Consider the following 18,815-nt stretch of genomic DNA (forward strand, 5'->3'; position numbering starts at 1 on the left):
CGTGATGAGGACGGCCAGGCGGGCCAGCAATGTAGACGTGCCCTCCTTCCTTCGCCAGCTAGTCAAAGAGACAGAGAAGATGGTCACCTTCTTCTTCAAAGGGGGGGGCAGGGAAACAGGGCCTGGGGAGGAGGACAATTCGGATGAGGACGACTCCATGCCAAACCCGTACCTGGAGTGTCCCATCTTGGAGAAGCATGTGTCAGAAGGGTGTTCTCAGTTCGGGGTGAACTATGCTGTGGCGAGCATGCAGGGCTGGAGGGCTCAGATGGAGGATGCCCACACCTGCATGCCCCAGCTGACAGGAGAGCTCACAGAGTGGGGATACTTTGCTGTTTTTGATGGACATGCAGGCACCACAGTGGCACAGTACTGCTCCAGAAACCTGCTGGATCGCATCCTGGCATCAGGTACAGAACAATTAGTGAATAATAAGATTAATCTAATGATTCAAGTTAGTTAAAAAAATTTATAACTCTAAGCACTTGTACTGTGAACACGCTTGTTTGTTCGAGAGAGATGTACTTCCACTTTTTTACGACATCTAGCTCTTGTTCATACAGAGTTTAAAGGCATTTACTGTAAGTGGCCTTGGACCACAGCATCTGCCAAATGAATGTAATGTAATATCATTTAAGGTACAACCAGAACGTTTTAACAAAGTCGTCATTAAAAATGAAAACATACTGCATTTGTATTTCCAAAAAATATGTTGTGCTGCAAAGAAGACTTCTATGTATTGCACTCAAAATGAAGAACTATACTGAATAACTATAATACATTTCTGCAATTTCTACAAATCCTGCGATCGCACTGTTTTATGCATGGAAATAGATTTGATTTAGGAACACAAAGTCCATAAAAGTAGCTGATAAAGAGCAGATTAATAAAAGCTAAAACAATCCAGGTTTAAGGGTAAGATTACCTTGGATAACTAACATGCCACTGTATATATACAGTGATGAAAGTTGATAAAATCACATACATTTGTTTTAACAAGGATTCTGGATATTGTGGTTCTTTACAGCAGTGAGCAAAGTAATGAAGAAGGTTCAGGAGTCGAAGAACAGAACTGGAACAAATTTTGGGGATCAAAACAAAATAGTGCTGCTGTCATTCCTTCAGATTACATTCCTTACATTTAGAGCTGCAAACTGATTGGTTAGCCATATGAGAGAAGATTAACAATCAGTTACATGAAAGTCTGCAGCCCTTAGTCTGTAACTTTTGCTACTGCTACCTATCATGGCCACGACACTTTTAGGCTTTCTTGGTTAAATATAGGTTGAACAAATCCAGCGCTAAATTGTAATCGAAACTTAACAATTTATACCATTGTGTCGGCCATGTTATTGCACTATGCCACAGTGTTACTCCAACAACACAGATGATGGATTCTCTCTGCAGGGGATGTCTTAGTACTCTGACCTTCCAGTATGCTGTTAAATGTTGGAGCCAGGCATTTCACAAATCAAACAGACAGACCCCAGTTTATATGGTACCTGGGTCCATGTGTGTTGACCTCTAAACAAACAACATGGTGGTGCCAGAAACTATACAGTATGGTGTGAATTTATCTTTAAACCAAACATTTCCCACAGGTGGGGTTAAAGCAAACGAGGACCCCGAGCAGGTGAAGGGGGGGATCCGTGAAGGCTTCCTGGACATCGATCGCCACATGCACAAACTGGCTCGGCAGGACAACTGGGACCGCAGTGGCTCCACCGCAGCAGGTGTCATGATTTCACCGCGCTACATTTACTTTATCAACTGCGGGGACTCCCGCACCCTGCTCTGCAATAACGGCCAGGTAGTCTTCTACACAGAGGACCACAAGCCGTTCAACCCCAGAGAAAAGGAGCGTATCCAGAATGCTGGAGGCTCGGTGACCCTGCAGAGAGTCAACGGCTCGCTGGCCGTTTCCAGAGCACTGGGGGACTTTGACTTCAAGGAGGTGGACTGGAGGCCACAGACAGAGCAGCTAGTGTCACCGGAGCCAGAGGTGTTTGAGCTGGAGAGGACGCCCGAAGACGAGTTCCTAATTCTAGCATGCGACGGTGTGTGGGACGCCATTAGTAATGAAGAACTGTGTGCCTTTGTGCGCAACCGTCTGCAGGTGTGCGATGACCTGAGAGAGATTTGCACCCAAGTCATTGACCTCTGTCTCTATAAGGTGAGAGAAGATGAAAGATTCTGATACTGACGGATACATTTTAACCCTTGTGTGGTTAATGACTGAATGAGAAATAACCTCATCAGGCAAACAGATTGGAATACTTTGCTAATGTTTAATGGAAAAAGTGAGGAAGAAGATAGTGATGAAGATAGTGATTTGCCGCTGGTACCTCAGCATAAAGGCATCTGCAACAGTTTTGCCACAACCATGACTGGGGATGGGTATAGTTAGTTATAGTTATAGTTAGTATAGTAATTTTTCAATACTACAGCCGATTTGAGTTTCATTACCAATAGCACAATTATACTTTTTTAATACATTGCTTTTACAAGTATAAACATTGATATTGAAAGTTAATTTTTGACCTTGAAAATAATATTTGACAAAACAATCTCACCCCAAGTTCCATTTATTAGCTGTTCTGGAGCTTTCAATCGTAAAAATAATTTTATTAAAAAAGATTGAAAGCTCCCCGAAGAGCTCCTCCTCAGCAGTTTCATGTGGGAACTATCAGTAGAAAGAAAATAGTTCCTATATGAAACGACTCACAACAAATCTGTGGATTATCTCAAGTAGTCAGGTCATGATTTCTGGAAAGAGACATTGCTGCTGAGTTTTTCAAATGTATTTTTTTTAGTGCTTTGAGCACCACAAACTGGGTGCCATTATATTTAGAAAAAGCAGACATATCTATGGCTGATATCTCCAAAACTTGGCAACTCACATCAAAACAATCTGGATGGATATAGATAGCACTACAGATAAGAGGAAAAATATTTATTTTTGATTTTGGGGTGAACTGTCCCTTTTAAGTGCTCTAAATAATGAAAATTCCAAGAGCTACAATCTGCAGAGGAAGATTGTGTGACACAATGAAAAGCTCCAGAACAGCTACTCAATGGACTTGGAGTGAAATTGTGAGTATAAACATGTCTTTCAACAAAACCCTTTTTAAAATTTTATACAAGAATGTTAAATGTTGCCTGAACACAAGCAAGGACTTTGCCTAAATAAAATCAGGAACTATCTAATCAAAGAATAAATACTTGACAGTTTTTGATACATGGTGCTACAGACACATTTCGGTCAGTGGCACAAAAGCACTGAGATTCAATACCCAGCTCGACCCATGATGCAGGTGATGGCAGGGTGAACAAAGCTACAATTATGTCTCAAACTTCCATGTGAATTATACGCTCTTGATCAATCTGCTCTAAGAGCCTTTAAAGCAGGTACAAAAAACTTCCTAAACTGCATACAATTACATATCCTGAATAGCTATAGAGGGAACATGTCCTGTGATTGTTTTGTGGGCAACATTTTGATCCAAGTTATGTTTCCACAAAGTGTCTTATTTAGTGCAAGTATGGGTCTTGATTAGCACAGATTAGAATGCAGTAATTCTCAAAAATGTCATGGAAAAAAATGTGATTCATCAACTCAATTACCCAACACCTGTGCACATGTAATAGTATCACCCTGTTGTCTTAGCTCAGCAGAACTCCTACCCATTTCTCCAAACTCAGCTCATTGGATTTTTCTACGACACATAGTGTTACAGCAGGTGGCCTTATGAATGGGAAGCTTTACAATAAGAAGGGGGCGTTGTGAGCATGTGTATACTGTGGGCAGGGTCTCTGTGAGGAGGAATTACATTGATGTTGTTATGTAAGTAGACTTCTCCTGCAGGTCTTCTTAATGCTTGTTAGTGACCTGCTGCCTGAGCACTGACGAGCCCTTAGCCCACCCTATAAATAGCTGTATTAAGGCATCCTGAGACATGGGATAGGAGGGAAGAAATGCTACACATGGCTCGGATTAAGACTGAATGTGAGTATGTTGACGGGAGCTCAGTGTTGCCGCTCAATACACACCGGCTCAGCGGCTTTATCCTGGCCAGGATGGGCTGCTATTTAACCCTAAAAAGGCTTACTGTGCCTGTTGAAAGACTGCATGTTCCAGTACACACTGATCCTCACTCCTTGCATCACTGATGTCATAACCAACAAGCTGATGGTTACAAAACTGCAATGACTTCACAGTATAGCCCGGCCAATACTGCATTTTTGATACTGATATCAATATTTGGGAGATTAAAAAATCCAATAACGATATATCAGTTGATATGTTTTTAACATGAACACATAACAAACAAACAATTTTGTTACAGATCATCTGTTTCTAAATTACCTCAAACCTAGTTGGCTGACATATGCACTGATATCAATCAATCTGCAATAAGCTAATATCGGCTGATATATTGGCCTTGCTGATTTATCCATCTAGCTCTACTTCACAGGTGCATTTTTCCAAAGCCACAGACTAAAGTAATGTGTTTGTAAATCAGGAATATCATCATCCTCTATAAGTACTTACTGCGACATCAAGAATAGCTTGTCAAAACCAAAATATATCTCCATTCAACCCCATCAGTCCTCTGCTATTTTCCCTGTCAACATGTCTATTTCAAGTGATTTCAAGTGCCGGAAGAAGTATGAAGATCCTTCACTTGAGTAAAAGTACCAGCACCACAGTGTGAAAATACTCTGTTACAAGTAAAAGTAGTCATTATGCAGGCAGAAGAGCCCATACATAGAGTTATATTATATTATTGGATTATAATTACTGACTTAACATATAAACTTCACTTTAATGTAATAACACCAGGTTGAGCTAATCTAAACTATTTATATTTTTGCGTAATTAATTATACTGTATAACAAGTCAAAATGTGTAATTTATATGCTCTTTATAGTTTTTTTAAAATCTTAATCTGCAGAGTGACAATAGCTGTCAAAGAAATGTAGTGAAGTAAAAAGTACAATATTTCCCTCTGAAACAGAGTAAAAGTATAAAGTAGCATAAAATTGAAATACTCAAGTAAAATACAAGAACCTCAAAATGCAAATGCACTTCGTTACCTTCCACCACTGTCTATTTGAATTAAAACTGTAGTTTTAGAGTTTCTCTGATAATCCTCTGCTCTGTCTCCCTCTGCAGGGAAGCTTGGATAACATCAGCATCATCATTGTCTGCTTCCCCGGCGCCCCCCAGGTGTCACAAGAGGCACTGCAGCAGGAGGCACACCTGGAGCAACGGATTGATATGAAAGTGGAAGGTGATTTTCTGCAAACTCCCACAACAAGACACTCTACACTTTAGACCACTGTTAGCTCCTTAATTTATAACCGTATTGTTTCGATTATCTCCCTTCACAGAAATTATCCAGATGATGAGGTCCAAAGATGAGGACCCCGACCTTTTGTATGTGATCAAATTCCTGGCTGCAGAAGAGATGCCAGGGCTTCCACCAGGAGGAGGCATCACCAGCAAGTGAGTAAAAAAACAAAAAAAACACCTGAACATTTTTGGGGAATCAAATCAGAAATCCTTTTAACATAATACCCCTGTTTCTCTCTTTGCAGGCGAGACTGTATCATCTCTGCATATCAGAAACATATCATGACTCTCAGAACTCAGGAGCCGATGGTAACACATATGAGGGCTGCCACCAAATGATTTTTTTCATTGATTAATTTGTAGATTGCATTTTCAAATAACCGATTAATCATTTGGTTAATAAAACATCAGAAAACAGTGAAAAATGTCTTTAACAATGTCCTTGAGCCCAAGGTGATGTCATTAAATGTCTTGTTTTATCTGACTAACAGTCCAAACCACAAAGGTATTCAATTTACTGTAATCAGTGAATTGTTTCAATGCAAAAATAATTGACCGATTAATCAATAATGAAAATAAAGTTGTGGCCCTAGGAATATGAAAATAAAATGCCAATAAAAATTCTCCACCAACTGATACTAATATGTCTCATTTACACAAACAGTGTAAAGCATTCAGAGTGAGGATCTAAACACAAAATTGTTTTTTTTTTTTTTAAATCAACTAGATATTCAAGAATTTCTCTTGAAATAAACTAAACCATAACTCACTACCTTTGATTTTTAAAATGACATAAAAAGTACTTGCTGCTCTTTTTAAGTGCCAGCCTGGAAAATAAAGTCATGTCTACATGATGTTTCTCGTGATGTTTCAGGACACTGAAGGATCGGAGGAGGACTCAAACTAAAGGTGTGACCAAGGAAGCAGAATCATCACCAGCTTCACCATCTCCATGGAGACCAGCTTAAACCAGACACTTTCACATTTTAGACCAGTACTAAACTAATGATAGTTATTTGTATAATATATTCTCTTTAAATCATTAGCTTTCTGGTCAATTAAAGTGAAATTTAAATCACATACCCTCTGTATTGTTTTATTTTCTTGACATTGTTATTAACAGGGAGTATTTAATAATATTTAACCATAAGGTACCTGGGGAGACACTGATAGACACATTATCTGCACGTGCTGGATCCTTCTGTATAAGGCAGCTTACTTTACATTACTGTGTGGCTGATAATGTATACATACTGTATGTGCAGGAAACAAATGATCTGATACTGAACTAAACTACGACACTAACTCTAAAGCAATAAATCACACACACAAAAAAACTAAATAGCATTGCACTCTTCAAAAAAACAACTTGCATTTAATTTATGTGTTACGCACGTGGGCTACATGGGTATCAGAGGGTCTCGTAATGAAACGCAGTATCTCTCAGTAAATAATCACTTTGCACAACGCTGTCAGGTAGCAAAGGTGACATAGATAACAATGACTTGTTATAGCAAGAACATAAACGTATACCACAAGAGAAGAAAGCCAGAGGGAGAGACACAAAAGGATAAAGAATGCAGGACAGAGCAGGAGAAAGATGATGGAGGGGGGTAGAGGGCCATACTAGGGAAAGAGGATGTGATGTTTCCAGGAATTAGCATACATACCTCATTAAATGTGGACCCCTTTGGCACTTTAGAGCGGATGTGTCGTGTGTTACATCACCGTGACATTTAAAAGTTGTTCTCTTGCAGGAAACAGATTTGTACAGCCTGGTTAAGCTCACTGATAGTATAGTTTATTCTATTATTATAAATTTAAAGTTATAGATAGATACTACAAAATGATGAGTTTATATATTTATGCTGTAACCAGTTTTTGATACATTTTTAATTTTACATTATGTTTGTGATATCTAAACCCACTTATTTTGAACATACGATTTGTTGAGATTTACAGTAGTTTAGGGCTCCAACTATTTCATTATCTACAGATTCTGTAGTTTTGTCTATAAAATGTCAGAAAATAGTGAAGAATGCCAACCACAACTTTTCAAAGCCCAATGTGACTTTTTCCAAATAGTTTGTTTTGTCCAACCAACAGACATTTACAGCCATGTTTAGTTTTTAGACCATATAAAAGAAAAAAAAACAGCAAATACTCAAATTTTAGGAAGCTGGAATCAGCAAATGTTTGGTATTTTTCGCTTGAAAAATTACTCAAATGATGAATTGATTATCAAAATAATTGCCAATTAATGTTCTATTAATAATTTCAGCTATTATTTAGTTGATTTCTTGTCGTCCCCCCCCCCCACACACACAAATTGTCCCTGAAATATAATACAAGATTAAAGTTTAAATCTCTCATTGTATGGCAATGTCTTCAAATTCAGAGGCTGGCTTTGCATTTACAATCGTGCATTTCATTCAGACATTCAAACCCAAATAATGAGTGTGCAGGACATTCAGCTCACAGACTGAAAACTGTACAGGAAATAAAAACAAATTCTCTTAAAACATGTCACTATTCCTCACTTAGCCTATCTACAGTATCAATACTACCAAAAATAAAAACAAGATACTTCAAGTCAGCGTCAAAACTACCACATGAGGGACTTTTGGGGGCTCTCTTTAGCAGTCATGGGTTCTTCAGAATGTGTTGAGAGGGTGTGGTGAGGCTCAGCACCTCTGTATTAATTGCCTGAGCAGAGCTTTTATTGGACAGAGTGTCCTTCTCACCTCCTCACTCCTGACATGTCAGATTACTCAAATATTCAACTCAGGACGGCACTGCTCAGCTGGGAACACTTGTGGACAAAGATAAGGGGAAAGAAGAGGTGGAAAAGAAAGAAAGCAAGAAACCTCAAACAGAAAATGTGAGTAATGATTGTGAGTGTGTTTGGGTGGTATTTAGAGCAACATGGGGTCAAAGTGGTTAGTGTTGTCTCACAGCGGGATGGTTCTGGGTTTGAATTTGTCCTGACTGGCTGGAGCCTTTGTGTGTTGAGTTTGCTGTGTTTCCTCCCACAGTCCATAGACTAACTAAGCAGCTGTTTTACAGCCTAATGGCCACCAGAGGGCCCCTAAACCAGCAACTGTTGTCAGGTAAAATCTTGTATCTGCAAAATGTCTACATTTCATAGGAACTAACAAAAATGTCAATGCCTTTTTTCATTATGATCATAATTCATCATGATTCATTATTTCAGAGGGGTTTATCAGAGGGGTCTAATCATCTCAATCCAGACTTTAACTTTATTTGACCAGGACAGTGCCTCACTGACATTAAAAATCTCTTTTAAGAAGAGTGTCCTGGCCAAGATAGATGCAGCCTAACACAGTGGTTACAAACTTATAATAAAATACATAAAATATGAAGAGAGTAATCAAGGCTCAACAAGGCAGATGTGATGAAAGGGATAATGTCAGACTGATATAACAGCAGTCAATATGCAGACACAAGAAATATGAAAGTAGATAGGCAATAAATATATAAGCATCCATAAACACGATTTAATCCTACCAGTTACTTGTAAGCATGAGAATCTTGGAAATTGGAGATACAAATTTTTCAGCCACCAGGGACAAAATACGAAATTCTGCGTTCATTCACTATATAAGTAAAATTAAATCCCATTCTGTGTTTGTTCAGGGTCATAAGAAGTAAAGTATATTCATTTGTTTATTTATTTGTCTGTGTATCTGCTCTGGTACACAAAAATGCTTGGGCTGGCTCTTGGAGTACTTAGAATTGTGTGCAAAAGGGTTTCTGCTATCCCTGTGATAGACTTGCAAAGGTAGTGATTGGGAGACAAAATCAACTGGTGCTGTGCAAAATGCATTCTAAAGTTTGGCTGAAGCTAATATAAGATTAAGCTAAAATAAGACCTGAGTTAGATAAAATCAAGTTGGTATCTTCCAAAGTTACAGTCTTTTTAGCATGAAAATCCCTCTGGCCTGTCTGAGAGAAAATCTAGTTAGGAAACCCACGTAACACCTTATTGGGCCAACAGTTAGAGGCCTGTGATCAACTTGTGGGGTGAGTGGGGCAACAGGATTGGCCAATCAGATGCCAGTGAGGGCATGTGTGTCACCTGACCTGTAGCATGTAGCCATAGCAGTTGATTAATTAATTGAAACACCTGTGTAAAACAGGTAGTATCAGGGGGGAAATGGGTGCAGGTCATGGCGCAGCTGTGTGTGTACGCTTTTGTGTAGAGAGACGTTGAATCCTGCAGCACCTGTGTTACCATCTGTAGTCCCCTCGTGGTTCACATGGAACAAACTAATAAAGAGGCCGCTGAGGAAACAGACAACACGGTATGGAAACAGGCTAAACAAACAGGTCCAAACTAAACTTCAGCCCAGCAACAGTTGGCAAACTCCTGCCTGCTACAACTTGAATGTCTGTATGTTTATCCAAACTGAAATTAAACCCCAGATCTAACTATGTGTCACCTACCTGCAGCCGGGCAGGATGCCTCTGAACGCAGGAGACACCGGATACGGCAGCTTGCCAGGACCCGGGCTGTCGGGCAGTGTGGGCGGCTCGGAGTCGGCCCCGCTGCTCATCCCGGAGACTGAGCCGGTCCGGCAGTGGCAGCCCATGACCAAGGAGGAGCTGGAGGTCGTCGCGGGGGGTCCGGGGTGGAGGAAGGTGCGCTGTTACCTGGTGCTGCTGTTCTGGCTGGCCTGGGTGGCCATGCTCGCCACCTCCATCGCCATCATAGTAATGAGCCCCCGGCCGGTTGTGACACCGCTCAGGTGGTGGCAGAAGTCGCTGTTCTACCAGCTGCAGCCAGACCTGTTCATGGAGAAGCAGGCCGAGAGGTCAGGGGGCATCAATGGTGAGGAAATATCGGTATTTACATTTTAAAAAAATAATAAAAATAAAAAGTATTTCACAAAGCTAGATTTGATTCATTCGCAGTTTGACTACCTGCCTCCTGGTGGTCATTTGGAGGCATGCCAATGTCTCCAGACTGAACAGTTTCACTGATTCATATCTTTATAGGCTGTCCCCCTGTTTGTTAGTTTACTTTAACATTTTTGCAATTCAAAAGAAAACGTGACATGTCTTGTCACAGGCTGGATTAACCTGCTTGGGTGGGCAAAAAAATGAGCTGCTGGGCCCCTACTAATCTCTCTGTGCAGTGTATACAGTTATTCTATGCTAGAATACCAGCTAGTCCCAGAATTGCGGTGTGGTAATTTGATTAAACACTAATTCAAAACTATGCAAAATATAAGTTTTAAAAAAAGCTGAAATAATGAAGGTCCATCTTAAAGACATATTCAAGATCATGTAATAAAGCAGAACCCACTTTAATTTTCAACTAAATTGGCACAAACAAGTTGACATACAGTGAGTTTGGAGCTGTCCTGGCCCCTGTCCTTGCCCACTTTATTGCCTGGTTAGTACTGTAGCCTTGCTCAGAGGTTGTTAATTGGGTGGATATGTAGTTGTCTCCTGTGAGAACCATGTGGCTGATATTAGAGTTGAGAACATTCAGTCTGAGCACAATATAAATCCTCTGACTAACCCAAAGCTCTCTGATTACTGTGAGAATCTTTATCTGAGGCCAACATTTGTCATACTTAACATAAGAGTTGCACATGGCTCTTTCATCAGGGTGTAAAACTGCTTTGTCTTTAATCACTGTGTAGGAGACACAGGATTAATGTTGTGGGCTACAGCATAATTGCAACAAACTTGGAAAAGAGATTAAAAGAGCAGTGCGATTGTATTTGCTTTGAAATATTAGATTACACTTTTTTTGATCCCACACAGGGAAATTGAGCAACTACAGTAAGAGGTACAAGAACAATTGTGTAGTGCAGATAAGTAACCTTAAAACTAGAACACATATTTTATGAGCATTTGTTGCATACAACATGAAGCATGAAACATAGTGCACAATACTGTATACACCAAACATAACTAAGTGTATTGAGACAAACGTGAAAAGATGAGGAAGTTGAACAGACTGTTTTTTTTTGTTTTTTTTTAAATGTTACAAACTCAATTTAATGTTTATTCTCACTCAAGCGCTGTATGAGCAGCTTCCCTACCTCAAGTCCCTGGGTATAGGGACCCTAATCCTGCAGGGTCTGTCTGATAAGGAGGCGTCTCCTTTAAACTTCACTGCGACTGGTGAGCGGTTTGGGACGTTGGCTCAGATCCTGCATCTACTCACAGAGAGCAACAAAGCAGGTGCGTAAAGGTCCGCTTTCAGCCTGCATATGTAGACTTACGACTTTTTTTCCTGCATGATTTGATGATAATAAATACGCTTTTTATTGGTCGTGCAGGTCTCAAAGTGGTGTTAGATTTCTGCAAACTGGATCTGTTGGGACCTCAGGATGTAGCAGGAAACACAGACGAGCCATCAAACCACTCAGTACACGTACTACCTACTCTCTGGTCATGCTACATGTTAAGTTCTCAGTGATGCTGGATTTCTTAAAACAATCCTTTTATTTATTTTTTTTTAAATTTTTTTTGCAGCATGCACTCCGGTTCTGGTTGAAGCAAGGTGTGGCAGGCTTTGCAATCTGTGACACAGATGCAGCATATTCAGAAAAGGTAAAATGGTGCTCCAATAATGTTTTGTATTCTAACAGTTTCCACAAACTTCAGTAAAATATTTACATTTCAGATTCTGCTTGAGTGGAGAGGCATCTTCAAGGAATTCAACAGTCAGGAGTTGGAAAGGTATCGTTATACATGCAGATGTGGATTGATTTTTAATTTTTTTTTTTAAATCATTATAAAATGAAGCTCCAAGGTCATTGGAAAGTGTCTGCCTACACGTATCTTCAGGATTGTGGTGGTAAAACAGAGCAGAGACGATCGGCCTCCTCTAAACGTTACGCTGGTGGATGTGGTCATGAAGTCAATTCTGCCATCTTCGCATCACCACCTGTCTGACAAGGAAGTCGCTAATGCTATAGAGACGCACCTGCAAACAAGAGAAGATATATGGCCCAGCTGGACAGTAAGACATGCATATGTCTGTGAACATCATTTAATATACAATAAAGTTCTATTGAAGTGCTATTGTATATTTTGATGTCTGAATAAGAATTTCTAAAACATGAGGGGAAGCTTTAAATTGGCTACAATTGAGCAGTATTATTTTTGTCAATTCTATATTTGATATAAATGATAAATATCCATAAATGCTAAATGATAAATGCTAAATACTGATCAGACTTCTTGATGGTATAATTTCCAATCACTATCTGTAAATGGCTCCCACTACATCCCTGAGATTTTGCTCCCATTCTCCTCATTTAAAGCCTGCATAAATTGAATATATTGATGTAGGGCCACAAATAACAAATTAATCGGAAGATTAATTTATCGTTTCGTCTCAAATGTCACAAAGTGCGTATTGTCCAGTTAACAGGCTAAAATCCAAATATATTCAATTCACAAACATGGGAAATAAAAGTAAGTTTACAGTATCAGTTTACAATGATTTGAATCAGAAAATAGTTGCCAGTTTGCTTGAAAAGTTACTAAAGCATTTCTGCAGGTTGGAGGTAAAGCATCTCGCGACTTGAAGAAATTACTCCTGGTGTTGATGATGACACTGCCAGGATCACCTGCCATCCAATATGACGAAGGGATCGACAAAACACAGGTGAAGTCCTGCTTGAGACTTTTGAGTCAGTTAACTATCTATTTTAAAAGCTGCTGTTACCAAATAAAACCTTTCTGCCACACAGAACTTGTCTCTGAAAGCTGGCACGTCACAGGGAGCGTTGAACAAACCATCAGACACCCACACAGTGAGTAACCTGAATGAGTCCTATACATTCAGGTCATGTAAAGCTGTAGTTAAGACAAATCATTAGTTGGATAGGTTAAATTTAACAGCCAGTTGTCTCTACCATTCCTCCCTCAGGACAAGGAAAATGCGAAGCATTCGGCTGTAGCACTCTTTACCTCCCTCAGTCGCTCCAGAGCCAGAGAAGAAGCTCTTCTGTACGGGACCTTCACTTTCCTCCCCTTCAATTCCTCCTCCAACTCCACTCTTGTCTCTCCATCTCCCCCGATCCTGGCCTTCTTGCGCTCCTGGGGTTGTGTCCACTTCCTCATTCTGCTCAACGTGGGGCCTGAGCTTCATGCCCTGAATCCCGCCTGGGCCCCGAGCCTGCCTGTAGCTGGAGTGTTTGTGACCAGCACAGGGATGAACCGTTTAGGGTCGATGACTCTGGACACGCTGGAACTGCAGCCCCATGAAGCCATTGTCATCAAACTGTTTAAGGCAGGAAGTTACTCGTAGAGCTTCTCTGTATTCAGTTGTTGGCATTGAGCTACTGGGATTCGAGTTTTCCTCACAGGATGACAAATGCCACACAATTGTTTTGTTTATTTTTAGTTGTGATTGGTATGTGCTCAGAGGTCAAATAAAATGTGTGTGTAAATGTGTGGCATCATTTTTGGTCAGGATAGCGTGTCCACTTTAGCCCTCTGGAGTCTGTCTATTCATCGCTGAATACACTGAGCATGTCCTATTTATAGTAACATAACTTCAGTTATATATCATGTCGAGACAGTTGAAAGTGCTGATGCGGGGCTTTCACATAGTATCGTGCGTCTGTAGACCATACTTTTTGTAAAAAACAAAACAAAAAAAAACCCAAAAATATTTTCACTGATTACAGACATGCACAAATGATCTGGGATAAAATAACATTTAAATGCCCTGTATTATAGTTTAATGTGTTCCTGCAGTATGTGTGTGTGTGTATAAATAGTGAAAATATATATATTTTTTTTACTGCTCTAAAGTATTTTGAGTGATTTATCACTAAAGATTTCTAAAAAAAAAAAACAATCTGCGCCTGGGTCATTTTTCTTGTGTTTTGGATTCCCTCCCAGCTTTATATTTAGTTGAATTGACAAATGTCCCACTTATAACTGAGTTTGTGCTGGAAAAAACAATACCGTGCATGTGGGGGTATGGACTGTTCAACAAAGACTAAAATGACTGCACAGGAATTCTGGACTTAAATATTCATGATGTAAAAGCTTGCATAGAAATGTTTCTTTACATGGTTCATTACTAATAAGTCATTTTTCCCTACATGTAGCCTGTGTATGTCAACTTAGCTGCTGTACAAACCACATGAGCCACATCCTAATTAGTCTTGTATGTGAATTCTTACTCTCTCAAACCCCATGGGTGATCTTTTGTTGAGCAACTCAAGACTGGAAATTGATTTACAGCATATTAACTTAATCCTTGCCAACAATACTGTCATTGAAGAGTGGTTGCCTGAGGAGAAACTATGACTTAGAAATGCATCCAGTTTTGGAAGTGTACACTAGTTAACCACATAGTGGTGCTGCAGTACCAGTTACTGCTCTGCTGTTTTTTTTTTAACAAACTTTTATATCATATCAATATATAACTAAATCATGAGTTTCTATAGATGGCAAACCAATATTAATACATAAAAATGAAACTGTTTACATAAGCTGTCATCATTCAGCTCTTGAATTGAGTATTGTTAATGTTGCATGTCATTTTTATTTGCATGAGCCCCCATTATTTCACACACAAACCAGTACTTTCAAATGTAAATATTATGTTCGTTTCAACACTTTAGCTTGCTATTACTCTGAATCACACGTCTGACTATTTGTAAACATGTCACATTTTAGAAATTTACACTTACACACACCGCTAATTAATTATGCTGACATCATTTTACATGTTTGTGCTTTTGTCAAATTGAAATTCAAAAGCAGGACTCATGACACGACTGATTGCTGAAGGGTTCATTAATTCATAACATACCACAAAAATATTTTGCCAACAAAAAGGCAGTGCCCTCTAAAATGTCATGCTAAATTTTGAACATATAAATAAGAACAGAGAGTTTAATAGGAATCTGAATGTTGCTGATGTATCTCCAAAACACCAATCACATGTATTTCATGTATTTCATTTCAGCGTATCATTTCCAAAGTAACTCAACAGTCAATTACATGAACTACTGTACTGTATTTTGGTTGCCATGTAACTTAATGACACTTCATTTTCCCCAAATTGTTTAATAAAAGTAGCTTTCGACATCTCCAAATGGCTACAGTCTTATAAAACGGAGCACCACAGGTCCAATAAATGTCGATTATCTTGTCACTGCTTCCATTTCATACACTGTAAACACACAGCAAATGTATTGAGGTGACATGACAGTCAAGAACTATACATGAACTGAGATAGAGAGCAGTATGTTATTTTATTATGTAGTATTGTTAAACATCACAAAATCAGCATAAACACTGTTCATATCTCATCTCTCTTTGGGAACATACACAGACATAAGTTGTGAGACAGTTTTTTCTTTTATTAATACTTTATTTCACATGAGCAAAATGTGTACCATATAATGAATAAATGTTTTGTTTTTTCTAAAAATGTATTCTTTCATTCATTTTAATGGATGTATAGCTCAAATATGTATACCCTCAAAGACCGAACGTGCAAATGGTAATGTGTCTGACTTACCTCAGATCTGCAGGACTGAGCATTTATGGACTATAAAGCGAAAAGTGAAAGTGCAACACAGCCAAAACAAAAAAATAAATAAACTCAAATCACCATGTGTTATCCCTCTACTTCTGTATTCCACTGTATAGACCAAAGCAACAACATTGCAAGGATACACAACATTATAGCACAGTGAAAAGGCATAAATACACTACATTTACATTTTATAAACAACAGCAAAGGGCTAATTCTCATTGTGCATTTTGCAGCAACAGAGTTTTTCAAACGCAAGAGGCTCTTAAAAGAACATTTGCAGATAATCATCACAGGTAGCTTAGAAATCAGTGAGAATGAGAAGGAAGGGTGGAATCAAATGTTAATGTAATACAGTGACATTATCGTCTGGACAGGAGGTTTTTAACACAGGTTGTTCCTTTTTGAACTGACCACAGCCCCTTAAAGATGAGATTCTAATTTATTAGCACATACTGTATATTAGATGTTCATGTTTCATAGTACTAGCAATCTGTGCTGCAGGTGGAACAGTGCTGTGCTATGAGTCAGTACTTTCTGATAGGACCATTTTCACAGGTATGATGTAAATGCACAGCTGGAACCCACACTTGCACTCTATAGAAGTAACTTATCCAAATTCAAGATTTGTATTTTAGAAAACCACTGTCGCTCTAGAGATGGCAATGTCGGTCTGTCGGTCCACCACTTTGGTCCAGACTGAAATATCTCAACAACTATTGAATGGATGGCCATAAAGTTCTGTACAGACGTTCATTTTCCCGTGAAGATGAAGCCTACTGACTCTCTTCAAACACCACCATGAGGTTCACATTCTTGGTTTTGAGTCAAATGTCTTGACAACTATTGGATGGATTGCTATATTTGGTACAGTTATCTACTGTTTGGTGCCAAGAGGATGAATTGTGATAACTTTGGTGATTCCTTAACTTTTCATTAACTTCTGCTCACTTGAATAAAATACCTGTCTCTTGGACCACACTCACTGGTCACTGATGGATACATTATAATTCTGTTCAGGGGAAATAGACTAACATGTCATAGACCCCAGCGATGACAGCGAGGGAAATAGATCATCTTCATGTTAAGTGTGACAAGCATCTCATGTCATAGATGCTGCAGATGTGGACAATCCATTAACCAAGAGTTACCTGGCTGTGTCTTAAAGAAAAAGCTGAGAGAAAAAAGAAGACAGTATACATTCATGCATGTTGTTTACCCATGCAGCTTTACCCGAGGCATATATTCTGATTTTACAGTATATTATTCATAGGCATGATATGGTTTGATGTGTTCCTTAGTGCTAAGTTACAGTGCTGTTTGTGTTATGGCACAACTCTCCTTGCAACAGTTTCCATCAGTCAATGAAAGTTTAAGACCTAGTGCAATCATTTTTTCCAGAGTTCATTCATAGGGAAACTGTAACGGCCACATATAGATTTCCATTGTGACAGATACTTCTTTGCCAAAGTTTTTGTGCCTTAAAATAGGTGAGTGGAGGAATCCTTTATGCAAAATGTTTTTATTTCACAAATTTGCTCCAATGTTTTATCAGGCATGAAAGTTTCCCACCTCCCAGTCCCCCTGCACAGCCGAGGGTTTCTGTTGGGTCACGGAGGTAAATTGGAGTACAGGTTGGTCTGTGGAACTGTCCCGTCTGGGGGGTTGCGCTGTATGTGATTGTCAAGGGGAAAAGACAGAGCACAGTGTGCTGTCGTCTTCACAGCTCCTCTGCTGAAACGGCAGCTCAGCAGAGAGCAAAGGTGGCGAAACACAGACTTCCGGCAGATGATGAAGACCCAGGGATCCACGATGGGATTGAGGGCGTAGAAGCGGAAGGCTGTCAGGTTCTCTGCGTCACCACCAAAAGGGTGAATGGCGTTGATAAAGCCTGCAATCTGAAGAAAGAGAGGGTTGAGGTTAGACACAGTCTTTACTATTCCAATGTTACAAATGTAAAGCCTCGAAAATACATGAGAGTTGTGTCTTCTACAAGACCTCTAAAAGAGTGGTCCTCAGTTTAGGCCTCAGGATGCAGAGTACTGCTGGTTTTCTGTCCCAGATTAGATAACCAGCAGGGCCATAAGTCAATAATGTTGCGGCTACATTCTGGAGCTGCAGTGCTTTAATCTTTACTTATCCAGAGTAGCTGGATACAACATCCTTGCTCTCTCCTCACTATCTGCCCTCAGCCCTTAAAACTCCTCTAGAATAGTGTTGTCATGGAAATTTTGATAATCAGTTAATAGTTTCATAAATCTACCAAAATATTTAATTTGGTGGTTACAGCTTCACAGACAATTTGCTGCTGTTGTGATTACACTATTGATGAGACAAAATGAGCAAACTGAAGACATTGCACTGGGCTCTGGTAAATGGTGAAGAACATTTGTCATTATCATTTTATAGACAAAATGATTAATTGACTAATCAAATATTCAATATATTAATCAATAATATATAAATAATAATGATCAATCAATAATAATATATAAAGGTAACTTGTTCACTAGACAGAGTTTTGGTAACCCTTTTTTGTCTGCTGGATGGAGCCAAATCCTGAACCTGATTCAAGCATCAGTAACAGCAGAATATGGAGTTGTTGGCACTTTGGTGTGAAAAGCAGATGAGAACACATGACCGTGTTTTTAGTATCAGTGTCAGTTGAGACTGTGATTTATCTTGCTATACTAGGCTTCACGAAATGTCAACATCTGTCTTTTGATAATAAATAAACCACGCTCTGTGGTAGCACGCCTTTAATTTTCATTTTAAAGTGTCCTGAATACAGATGCAGACGATGCTACATGTAAAAACGCCACAACATTTGACCTTTAAGGTATGACAGGCTGCAGATAGGCAGCCCAGACAGCAGCAGCTGGCTGCTTATTCATCCTGGGCAGAGAGAGA

At 39.3% G+C, this 18,815-nt stretch overlaps 3 protein-coding genes across 6 annotated transcripts in view; 2 read left to right on the forward strand and 1 right to left on the reverse strand.

Annotated features, from left to right (window-relative positions):
- The first annotated feature begins 4 nt into the window (after positions 1-4).
- ppm1na (protein phosphatase, Mg2+/Mn2+ dependent, 1Na (putative)) lies at positions 5-6,436 on the forward strand. 2 transcript variants are annotated; one of them, XM_044204008.1, is made up of 6 exons: positions 5-410; positions 1,602-2,173; positions 5,177-5,294; positions 5,395-5,509; positions 5,602-5,665; positions 6,231-6,436. In XM_044204008.1, exons 1-6 carry the CDS (start codon positions 5-7, stop codon positions 6,261-6,263), a joined length of 1,308 nt encoding a protein of 435 aa, XP_044059943.1. In that variant the 3' UTR covers positions 6,264-6,436. The 2 variants fall into 2 exon arrangements, with proteins under 2 accessions (XP_044059943.1, XP_044059944.1); XM_044204009.1 differs by lacking the exon at positions 5,602-5,665.
- A 1,776-nt stretch (positions 6,437-8,212) lies between these two features.
- Positions 8,213-13,797, forward strand: si:dkey-202g17.3 (4F2 cell-surface antigen heavy chain). 3 transcript variants are annotated; one of them, XM_044204013.1, is made up of 10 exons: positions 8,213-8,237; positions 9,830-10,208; positions 11,411-11,575; positions 11,674-11,768; positions 11,870-11,947; positions 12,021-12,076; positions 12,185-12,359; positions 12,903-13,010; positions 13,096-13,158; positions 13,275-13,797. In XM_044204013.1, the coding sequence occupies exons 2-10, from the start codon at positions 9,839-9,841 to the stop codon at positions 13,653-13,655; spliced, it is 1,491 nt and encodes a 496-aa protein (XP_044059948.1). In that variant the 5' UTR covers positions 8,213-8,237; positions 9,830-9,838; the 3' UTR covers positions 13,656-13,797. The 3 variants fall into 3 exon arrangements, with proteins under 3 accessions (XP_044059948.1, XP_044059947.1, XP_044059946.1); XM_044204012.1 differs by lacking the exon at positions 8,213-8,237 and adding an exon at positions 9,487-9,681 and having other exon boundaries at positions 11,674-11,762; XM_044204011.1 differs by lacking the exon at positions 8,213-8,237 and adding an exon at positions 9,488-9,681.
- Positions 13,798-14,180: 383 nt separating this feature from the next.
- Positions 14,181-18,815, reverse strand: part of ptgir (prostaglandin I2 receptor) — a 33,400-nt gene continuing 28,765 nt past the window's right edge. Inside the window, exon 3 of the mRNA XM_044204014.1 lies at positions 14,181-17,803. Coding sequence (XP_044059949.1) covers positions 17,516-17,803 — 288 coding nt within the window. The 3' untranslated portion in view covers positions 14,181-17,515. The remainder of the gene's footprint in view (positions 17,804-18,815) is intronic.

This window comes from Siniperca chuatsi, linkage group LG7 (assembly GCF_020085105.1).
Source record: "Siniperca chuatsi isolate FFG_IHB_CAS linkage group LG7, ASM2008510v1, whole genome shotgun sequence".
In the NCBI taxonomy this organism is placed as follows: Eukaryota; Metazoa; Chordata; class Actinopteri; order Centrarchiformes; family Sinipercidae; genus Siniperca; species Siniperca chuatsi.

What these genes read in the sequence shown, in the direction of transcription:
- ppm1na (XM_044204008.1), top strand. Translation starts at nt 5, where the DNA reads ATGAGGACGGCCAGGCGGGCCAGCAATGTAGACGTGCCCTCCTTCCTT. An exon ending in TTGACCTCTGTCTCTATAAG is followed by an intron (nt 2,174 to 5,176) that starts GTGAGAGAAGAT and finishes CTCCCTCTGCAG; the next exon opens with GGAAGCTTGGATAACATCAG. An exon ending in GGAGGAGGCATCACCAGCAA is followed by an intron (nt 5,510 to 5,601) that starts GTGAGTAAAAAA and finishes CTCTCTTTGCAG; the next exon opens with GCGAGACTGTATCATCTCTG.
- si:dkey-202g17.3 (XM_044204011.1), top strand. Translation starts at nt 9,637, where the DNA reads ATGGAACAAACTAATAAAGAGGCCGCTGAGGAAACAGACAACACG. An exon ending in CATCAAACCACTCAGTACAC is followed by an intron (nt 11,769 to 11,869) that starts GTACTACCTACT and finishes TTTTTTTTGCAG; the next exon opens with CATGCACTCCGGTTCTGGTT. An exon ending in ATATATGGCCCAGCTGGACA is followed by an intron (nt 12,360 to 12,902) that starts GTAAGACATGCA and finishes GCATTTCTGCAG; the next exon opens with GTTGGAGGTAAAGCATCTCG.